This window comes from Eurosta solidaginis, chromosome 2 (assembly GCF_040869045.1).
Source record: "Eurosta solidaginis isolate ZX-2024a chromosome 2, ASM4086904v1, whole genome shotgun sequence".
NCBI classification, from domain to species: Eukaryota; Metazoa; Arthropoda; class Insecta; order Diptera; family Tephritidae; genus Eurosta; species Eurosta solidaginis.
Window position 1 is genome coordinate 4756688 of NC_090320.1, and position 10512 is coordinate 4767199.

General features: G+C 33.7%; 2 protein-coding genes across 2 annotated transcripts; both read left to right on the plus strand.

Annotated features, from left to right (window-relative positions):
• Positions 1–825: 825 nt before the first annotated feature.
• On the plus strand, positions 826–4271 carry LOC137241455 (odorant receptor 45a-like). Its single transcript, XM_067769071.1, has 5 exons — positions 826–1147; positions 1228–1408; positions 1468–1918; positions 3990–4145; positions 4212–4271. Exons 1-5 carry the CDS (start codon positions 826–828, stop codon positions 4269–4271), a joined length of 1170 nt encoding a protein of 389 aa, XP_067625172.1.
• Positions 4272–7339: 3068 nt separating this feature from the next.
• On the plus strand, positions 7340–9974 carry LOC137241457 (uncharacterized). Its single transcript, XM_067769072.1, has 3 exons — positions 7340–7628; positions 7712–7988; positions 9917–9974. Exons 1-3 carry the CDS (start codon positions 7340–7342, stop codon positions 9972–9974), a joined length of 624 nt encoding a protein of 207 aa, XP_067625173.1.
• The last annotated feature ends 538 nt before the right edge of the window (positions 9975–10512 follow it).

Genomic DNA, 10512 nt, shown 5'->3' on the forward strand with positions numbered 1-10512 from the left:
AATACCGACATGGCTTCGTCAATTTTGTCTTTCACCCTCAGAATTTTGATATATCATTTTACGGCCTTTTTAAATTTGATCATTTAGTAAATTTTCGTTTGACTTTGTGTCCATTTTTGGGAAAAACTTTTTATTTCAAAGAAATCCTCGCGGGACCAGTTCAATCCATTTTTGTCTGGACTGAACCGGGAATAAAAGAAAAGAAACATCGTGGGATTTTTCATTAAACTTAGAATTTAATAAGTTGTTCATATTTCGGAAAAACTCCTTAATCCACTGCAATGAAATTAAAATATAGAAGAAGCACATCCGCATACTATTTCGGATTCAATTTATGTACACTAGTGGAGGTGACTTTAAGGGCACTTGTGAAAATATGAGTTGACTTTATGACACTTTTAGAAAAACAGCTTGGACAAAACGTCAATAACGTTGGAATTGTAATTATTTGAAATTTGATGTTGTGACGATTTCAAATGATCATAAATTCGGGTGACCATATGGCCATAAAGGTTAATTGACGTATGCACGTCGACCTTATGTCATTCCTAGTTTCAGCAAATGCATTTTTGAGTATATCTCCGTAATTACAATATTAATTGCCAGCCCAAAACTTTTCTCGATGATACTGGCATTCCTTTATCTGTCTAGAACCAACCAGACATGACTTACCATATCACTGTAGCGCCACATATGTAAGTGCTTGTATCTTCTGTGGTTGATTAGTTGTAAATAAATATAAAATAGTTTGTGCGAAAACAAATATTTTGCAATAACTTTTCTTAGTTCAAAAAGTAAAGTACTCCATTGATCTCTAGAAATAAAATGTTTCAACATGATTTGGGTATTCAACTTTATTTTTATATACAAAAATTTACTTTTCATCGTCTCGGCATTGATTTGACAACAAAAACTGGGCGTGTAAATCGACCATACTTTTTAGGCTTGGTTGTTTTTGCTTTAGCAACAATTCATATACCAATGGTAGTTTATAGTAAAAACAATTTACAAGATATTGCCCAAGTAACAAATGCAATGGCGCCGGCAATGCAAGGCTCCATAACACTTTTTAAGATTTGGCAGACCATAAGTAAGCGCAAAGAAATGTCTCAATTAGTGCAAGATATTTACTTAATGTCTACCAAAGGTGAGTGTGAAAAAAGAGTATTTAACACTTTTCTTGTTAAATGAAATCTATTAAATTTCTCTTATTTATATGGAAAAAAGCCTCGAAACAAGAACTAAGAATTTTGTTAAGTGAAAATAATCGTGAACATTTTATGAACACCGCCTATTATTATTCCGTACTCAACACTGGCATACTGGCTATGATAGCACCAGTTTTGGTCGGTTTTATACAATATATACGATTAGGAAATTTTAGTTATATAATGGTCCTAAGAGGCAGGTAAGTGTAATAAAACTAACTGGAGACGAAGCTCGGTTTGTTACTGCATTTTATTTCAGCTATCCTATCCAGCATGATCAGCCTTTAAATTATTTTCTCATCTGGATTTGGTCTGCGTTTGCTATATATGGCGTAATATATGGTTCTGTATCGGTTGATACCATATACTCTTGGTATATACACAACATAGTGGGTAATTTTAAAATATTACAATCTAAATTGGCATCAGCTGAATTTATAACGGATTTAAGTGAGCGACGTGACATGATTTACTCTTGCGTTCATTATCATCAGCGTTTGATTGCAACGGCCGATCAGCTGGAATTAATTTATCGCCCGATAATTTTTGTAGAGTTTTCTTTAAATACTTTGCAAATCTGTTTTCTCGCTTATCAGATTGGTAGTGGTGTTGTGGCTGCAGTGGATTTGTCATTTTTATTTTTGTTTATCACTTCGGTTGGTATACAGTTGATGATTTATTGTTATGGCGGTCAACATTTACAGAATGAGGTTGGTATGAGGATTTAACTTACATATATATGTATGCATATATATAGTAGGGTGGGTCTTATATATATACCAAATTTCCAATTTTTTCGAATTACCCCCTTTAAAATGGTAAAACCATGGTCAAATATATCACATTTAAACTTAAGTCCCAGTTGGAGATAAATAAACGGTGTCGCACAGGGATTAAAGTTAAGATTTCTCAACGGAAACTCAAAAAATTTAAAGTTACCTTTTTTGTTCTCTAATACCCGGAATCGATATTTCTAAAGTTGGCTATATCAAATATAAATTTGGGTTCCGATTGAAAACGGATAAGCCATGTTGCACAAATCGGCCTAACTTGATGAAAAAAGCAATTTTTGATTTGACTAAAATTTTTAAAACTTATTATCGTCAGGTTTTCTTAAATTATTTACGAAATTTTCAAAAGACCAGGTTTAACTTAGGCCTTATTTTCAGCCCGCCTGTGGACATATTTTAAAACAAAAAATAACAAGTAAAGGTGTCTAAGTTCGGGTGTAACCGAATATTATATACTCAGTGTGAACTTTAATTTTACATTTCATTTCAGATAAATTACTTTTCGACATAACACGTGGCACCGCCCATTTAAAAGAAAAATGGCTCCCCATTTCCTCTTACAATAAAACTTGATAAGTGAAATATCATTGATTCAAAACTATTTTTTCCTAAGTTATAGCTTGTTATTCTAGTCTACGGCCCTTTTAAACTTGTTTTATATCTAAGTTGCCGTGGTCTTTAACCGATCCCGTCCATTTTTACTAGAAATGTTTTCTACTATAAGGAAAATATGTGTACACAATTTCATTACGATATCTTAATTTTTCTTCGAGTTATCGCTCCCGTCATAAAAGGGGCGGTAATATATGTAAAATTGATTTTATTACAAGTGGGCGGTGCCACGCCCATTTAAAAAATGTTTACAAATTTTTATCAAGAGTCTCAACATATGTCAAATTTCAACATTCTAGGTGTATTATTTACTAAATAATCAGGTTTTATGTGTGTTTCCAAAATGTTATATATATATAAAGTGGGCGTGGTTATCATCCGATTTCGCTCATTTTCAATACCATTTTCAATACAGTTCTTGGTCCAGATAAGCTCGTGTACCAAATTTGGTGAATATATCTTAATATCTACTCAAGTTATCGAGTTAACGGACAGACCGACGGACGGACGGACATGGCTCAATCAAATTTTTTTTCGATACTGATGATTTTGATATATGGAAGTCTATATCTATCTCGATTCCTTTATACCTGTACAACCAACCGTTATCCCATCAAAGTTAATATACGCTGTGTGCCAAGCACGCTGAGTATAAAAAATGTATGAGAAAAATACTTCAAAATGTTGATGGTAAAAATGTAATTCACTCCTTTTATTTTAAAAGTCATATTAGAAATATTTCTATTGAAATAGGACGTTAAACATCTTTTCTATGCTTACATTCATTTAATTAAAAAAAGTTCTATGTAGGTGGCAGCCTTGTAAAAATTATCTAAACAGTAACGACTTACCAAAAGAGCCTTACAAGATGCAAAGAAATACATATAGGTACTAGGGCGGCACGATTTTTTTCTGAAAAAATCGCATATAAAGCATAAATATAGCATTACAAATTATTTTGTGAAGGTACTTTTTATTCTATATTTTTTAATGTAGTATGTTTACTGTTTTATTTTTCAAATAAACTGAAGGAAAGCCAAGTTATTTCGAAATTGTAGCTAAAAAAAAGTTTATTTGGGATGGAACGCCCCACAAAAGTTTTTTCAATTAGAAGAATATTTTTTCTAGGCGGGGTCGCCCCTCGGCAGTGTTTGGCAGGCACTCCGAGTGTATTTCTGCCATGAAAAGCGTTCAGTGAAAACTCATCTGCCATGCAGATGACGTTCGGGGTCGGCTTAAAATAAGTAGGTCACGTCCACAAATTTGTAGGAAGAATTAAAACGAGCACGGCGCAAATTGGAAAAGAAACTCGGCTTTAAATATCTTCGGAGGTTATCGCGCCTTTCATTTATTTATTTTATTTTTTTTTTATCAACAGAGTGGACAAATTTCCATATCCATATATAAAACAATAAATTCGCCAGCTTGGCCAATTCCTCTACGTAAAGTTTTGTTGTTGGCAATGATGCGCGCCCAAAAATCTTGTAAACTAACGGGCATATTTTTTGATGTGGATTTAAGATCTTTTTTATGGGTATGAACTGGAAATATATTTATTATTTTGGCGTTGTTTTTAAACTTGTACAACAAATGTTTTTAGGTTTGGCGTACAGCTGGTTCATATGTAACACTGCTACGTAGCGTTGAGCAAGGCATGTAATTCTCAGATTTGAGGGTTTAATGAGGAAACAGAAAGCACGATCTAACTACATATTTCTTGAAAATGAAAAAACAAAAATAATAAAAATTAAGTTTTGAGTACTGTAATCAATTCTAGCACTAAATTAATAAATAGTAGTAGTGGTGGTAGCATATATGTAGTACTCCTATATTGCTACAAAAGGCTAGGTACATTCCCAAACATCAGAGTGTCGATATATTGCTGTTTAAACGTTTTTGTTTTTGTATTCAATAATCGAATGTACCTAAATTTGAACTTTTTCTTGTCATACTTATGCTGCTACAATCACAAAAATTTTATAGGCTGTCTTGTTTTGATTTCGAATTCAAAACACATTGCGAGCATTTTCTTTTAGCAATATAGGAGTATTACATATATGGGTGGTAGTAACAGTAGTAGTAAGGTTTGTATTAAGACGTTTATTGTGCGGAACTGTATAAAACGGGCGCCTTAACTTTTAATCCATAAAATACCCAGATATTTGTTTCCAGATATCCATTGAGAAGGATATACATTTTATTTATAATTCCGCACTAAGCTAACTGAGATCACAACAAATCTCTCAAGGCAGTGAAATAAAAGCATAGACAGCAGCTGAAGAGTTTCCTTCATTTAGACGTTATGGTCACTGATCATCCATGTTTCATACCCAAACTGTGTTCTGATATGATTTAAAAGCAGCCTGAGATTTCAAAGTTCTTCGGTACCCTGAAACTAAGCTCAAAGCTCCTTCAAAAAACACTGAGACTACACAATTTCAAACTCATTTAGAATTATGCTAGAATGGACCAAATCAATGAACCGTTGATATTGATAAATTTTTGAAGCAAACTCCTTTGCATGATAGTGATTGACAATCTTACTCTGATCGATTTTTTTGATAAAATAAAATATCATTAAAAAGAGAAAAAACTACAGAAAATTTGAAATAAAATAAAAACCCCTACACAAATTTCTCCACGTACAACAAAAAGTCAAAATAATTTTGTTGTGCTAGTCAGAAATACCATAGATGTGATTTTTCCACAATTGAATGAAATCTTTTTAAGAGTGTCCAAATTTAGACAAATATAGCGTTGCCTAAAGAAAAAAACTGAATTTGTTCAAAAGTTGGCAACCTACCAATTTTATTGCAAAACACCCGTTCATATTATTCAATTTCTTGAGTCAACAAGAAATTGATTGCAAAATTGATTAACGTAAACAGTTTTCAACTCACACTGATCCACAGTAACAGTAAAACGCCAATAAACATCAGCAATAATCAAAATGTAATTATGGACAACAACAACTATAAACGATCTCAGTCGTTTGTCAACAACAAGTTCAATACCAGCAATTGCAAAGAGTAGAGGAACATCAGCAATGCAACATCAGATCATTGAAAAAAAAAAAACTACAATTTAAAGAATAGCTTGAAGATCTGTTACACACATATACCACTAAAAATGCTATAAAAGAATGCAGCAACAATAAAATCAAATAATTCGACGTTGACAGCAGAGTTGCAGATGCATTCGTCGTGTTGCAACGCCAACTTTAGGCAGCAACGGCAACGACAGCAGTAGCTAAAGAAGTAGGAAGTGATTAAGAGTCCATGTTAAGGAACCCACCAAACCACTTCTTGGCTACAAATAAAGAACAAAGCCGAACATAGCTCTAACATGCTTGAAAGATTATATAAGTGCATTGGTTATCATTTGGCAAACACGTTATGTAACCAGGAAGAGAAATGCTGTGTAAAATGAAGAAAAACAAAATAGAACTACATAATACCCTTTCAGGAGGAAAAGAGATTTGGGCAGTATCTGCTATATAAAGGTACCGTGTTTAAAAAAACGCTCTATAAAAAATCTCCTTCTAGTCCTTGGTTTCTGAAGTTTCGGTCATCTATTAAATAATTATATGATTACCTTACAATTCTGCGAGGTGAACTTTAAGGTACGCGAACACTTTTTTGTGGGTGCTGTCACGCGAAAAGGGTTTTGGTAAGTAATACTTGCCTTATGTATCTCCGTTATCACTTCCGGTGGTTACATTATTGAAAGCAATGTCCATGAATTGGTCGTCTATCTTTTTTGTTGATGTGGAATACGCTTTCTATATCTCCACGATAAAGGAATTTTAACATTTCAATCTTTCCCATTATGTGGATTTTTCGTAGTTATCATATTTACATAGGATCGCTTCCCTTTTACATAGATCTTTGGAAGGCGAGTACCTTTATCTCCTCAAAGTATGAAAGGGCCTTGCTATGATGGTCTTTTGTCAAAGTTGCTGCTGGTTAGGTGCATATCTATTTGTACTATGCATCATAATGCTTAGCTGAGGATAGGATCAGGTTTGCTGACAACTATAGAAAAAAGGGCATGCGTTCATCACTACATCTGAGAGGTACCGATCGGTATGGCAGACTGATGGGCTTACAAGGTATATTTAGTCGGACCAAACTGCACCATCTTTATATGCAACGTACACCATGAGTGGTCAGTGATAAATTTAAAGACATGGTTAGTTATACAACTCATATTCAGCATATATATGAGATTTTTAGGGGTTTTAGCCTTCTCGATGGTATTTGGGAGTCGGTAGAATTAAATTCCCCCCTCACATCCATTTGCGGTTGGGTGCTTAATATGCCCAGCTGTCATCAATAGCACGATCTTATGCAAATTAAAATATTTTTCTTTGAAAAGAAAACGTCTTCACTGATAACCTCGCCTTTTTCAAGTTTGAGGTAATGTACCAACCAATAAATTCATAGCCGCAGCAATGATATGAGCAACAGAAATCTGCAACTTATGAAAACACAACAACAAAAATCTTGTACCATCGCCTACCTAACTAAGAACTACATACAAACGTACGTACACGAGGAAGTAAGTACATTTTCTTTTGCTCGAAAGATTACTTCTTAGATGCGCCAAAGCAAAAAGATTTTCATTTGCGTCCGAGTCGCTCAACCTGCTGGAGGTGAGCGCTTCGTGTACAACATTGCACAGCATAAGTTAGCAGCAAGTGCATTAAAAATTATCTAAAGTCCCAAAATGTGCAAATTTACAAATCGACTTTTTGTGTTTACATTACTGGCGCTACTTGGTGTACCCATAACGTTGCTAGTGGATGCAGCAGCTCTACGCACAAATCACAGAGATGTTGCAAATCCAAAAATGTTCGACCTTTTATTATTTGACGATTACGATAATAATTATGATATTCATTATGATCAACGTCAGAAAGGCAACGAAAATTTACGTGTAAAAATGGATGGTTTCTTTATTGAAATGCCGCCAAGCGACAAAGAGGAGGGTGCTGAGGATATAATCAAAGATATTTGTAAGTTTGTAAATTTAATTCATTTAAGTGTTTTTGTTCGTAGCAACAAAGTGTATTTTATGATTTGCTTCTTTTTGTTGAAGATGAGGACTTACTTATGAGTTTGAGTGGCGGCAGTGATAGTCGTGGCAGCAGCAGCAGCAGCAGCAGCAGTAGTACTACACCACCAATAGATCTAACACAGCAAGTGGAGCATGATAAAGAGAAGAAGCTAAATTTGGAGCGTCATGCTGATATGCGCGATGCCATTGAAGAAGTGTTGGCGAAACGCGATGTAGAGGGCAGAAATGTGGTGGCGAACAGGGAAAATGGTTTGCTGGCAGTGAATAGAGAACCAGAAGGAAGGCGCGTTAGTGCAATGTAAGTAAAGAAATATTATTATTATTATTAGGCCGCGAAGCACTGCGACCTTTGTGTAGATCTATTGTGCATGACAATAATGAAATTAGTTAAATCATGTATTTTCTGAAGATAGAATTATAGCGACTGATCTGTATTAGCCAAATTTCATAATTTTTTTCCAAAATGAAAAAAAAAAAAAAAATCGGCACCTCTAAAATTTGTTTCATATTGTTTATTACCAATTGCCAAAGGGAAGAATTTTGATGAGAAACATAGTCATTTAATTAACAATTTGAAGTTAAACACGGAAATGAAGATAATCTCTTAATATGTAAACTAGGTCTTAGTAGAAGATCACCCAATCTCAGCTGGAAATATTTCTGATGAAAGCTCTATTTCAGGGGCCGTGACGACACTCACGATGAATTTGATATAAGAAAGCCATTTCTGAGGTACAACGTTTTCGATCCACCTAACTGACGACATATGTACCTAAATATGAAAAAAACCGAAAGGAAAGCGGCTCAGAATTGGTGAAGAGCTTGTGCTAAAACCAACATTTTTTTTTAACCACCTAACAAATAGTACAATCCAAAACCAACTGGAACTTCGTTTTTCAATATGAGCTGGGTGATAAATGATGTATAGTGAAACGACTTTCAGTCATACTTTGTCAAATTTTGTTTCGAGGCAATCCGGTTTCGTCGTTGTGGCATCATCAGTGGTGATTTTCGTTCTGATCTGTTGTTGTCGTTTGTCTTGTTTTTATAGTACGTAGGTAAATGAGCAGGTATTTTCAAAATTGATGCTTGTGTATGTTTTTTTGGTATTTTACTGATCGATTTGTGCGGCTGACTGAGGACGGTAAAAGTCAGTAATTCTAGTCGTTTGACCTCCTTTGTGGGTTTGTTGCATTGTGTTTATATGTTCATTTATTATTCTACCGTTGAATGTTTTTTGTTTGTAGAAAACATGGAAAGTGTTAAAGTGTATATACGTTTCTTTAAACAAATTTTGTCATGCAACTGAGATTAATTGTAAAATTGACCAACACCTGATTAGTTCAATTACGGTGGTTTGGAATAATTTAAACTTCTTCGTACATAGTACAAATATATGTACTTGACTCAAACGAGCTCTTAGCTTCGAAAATTGAAATAACCGACCTAGTGGGATTTTCCAATCTTTAGAGAATTCAGAACCCGCGAAAACTTTGAAATATTTTTATACAAGTTTGGTCCTTGCGCTTGCCAGTCTAAAAGTCTAGTTATTAGGAATAATACTACTGTCAGATCTAGAACCAACAAGTGGCTTAGGTCCCAGAAAGCTTCTAGTATTTGCCAAGAGGACGGATTTTATAGCATAGATCCTGGTTTTTAACAGGAGGGTTTATCAGTGTGGTCGTTAAACAAATTATTCACTTTTAAGTTTCTGTAGTCCTTGAAACTGGATTAAATGTGAAAAGACAAGTTTTTATCGAATAGAAAGAAAAAAAATCGACCAAAGTTGAAGAAATTTATTGACTTAAATAGATATACGCAATTAAAATTAATAAAAAACGAAATTAATTTAAAAAAATAGCTGCAATCGATATCTTTTAAATGAAATGGGCTTAACTGGCTGGTTACTAAAGAAGTCACTTAGGCTAAATGTCCACGAGTTTTAATATTGGGTTGTCCGGAAAATTCTGTACGAAAATTTCCACCTATTTCTTATTTACACTTTTACCGTTTTTAATCGTTGTTGGTTATCGGGAAAATAGAAACTTTGTCAAATTCATCAATATATGTAAAATAAAAAAATAATAGAAATATAAAAATGTATTTAATTAAAAAATGAAAAATCTTAATAAATTAAAAAAATAGCTCAACATGCTTATTAAAAAATTGAATAATTACTTTTTTTCTAATTTTATGTGTCAAATTAATTATTTAAATTTTTTTCAGAACAAAACAACATTTCAGTACTCTTCTGAATTTGCTGCGACGTATGCGCCGTAACTGATGACTCCTCAACGGTACTTCTAATGCATATTTAAGCCCACTGATTCATTGTTTACAAATAAAACAAAATTAATTGCTAAAATTCTTATTACTAACAAATTTGAATGTAAAAGGAAAGAGTTAAAGACTGATGCATTTTAAATTTAATTCATTTTATTATTATTAATCATAATAAATACAAACAAAATTTTTCGATTGTTTCGTACTTACTTAGCCGCTAAGCTCATGCATGCCGCCTGGTTGATTCGGAAAGCAAGTGTGAGCAATATTTCGGATTATTTTTATAGTCGTTATCAAATAAAGGCATCCTGATATTTTAATTAATAGATATTTCTAAGTGACCCGCTCCAAACACAATCCGGCCATAGTTAAATCTTTACATGTTGATGTCGTGTATAGCATTTAGCTCTACCGTGTTATGTTACTACCATACTTATTGGATACCCCTAATGTTTTTACTCTTCATGGAAGGGCAACAGAAATTACGTAAACCCCACTTATGTATTTGCCAGAGGATAACAATAATAGCCCTGTGTTGT

Excerpts from the sequence above, each read along its gene's own strand:
- LOC137241455 (XM_067769071.1), top strand. The coding sequence starts at position 826 with ATGTTTCAACATGATTTGGGTATTCAACTTTATTTTTATATACAAAAA. Across the intron at positions 1,409-1,467 it reads ATAATGGTCCTAAGAGGCAG|CTATCCTATCCAGCATGATC; the intron begins GTAAGTGTAATA and ends ATTTTATTTCAG. Across the intron at positions 1,919-3,989 it reads GTCAACATTTACAGAATGAG|AGTGGACAAATTTCCATATC; the intron begins GTTGGTATGAGG and ends TTTTATCAACAG.
- LOC137241457 (XM_067769072.1), top strand. The coding sequence starts at position 7,340 with ATGTGCAAATTTACAAATCGACTTTTTGTGTTTACATTACTGGCGCTA. Across the intron at positions 7,629-7,711 it reads GGATATAATCAAAGATATTT|ATGAGGACTTACTTATGAGT; the intron begins GTAAGTTTGTAA and ends TTTTTGTTGAAG. Across the intron at positions 7,989-9,916 it reads GGAAGGCGCGTTAGTGCAAT|AACAAAACAACATTTCAGTA; the intron begins GTAAGTAAAGAA and ends AATTTTTTTCAG.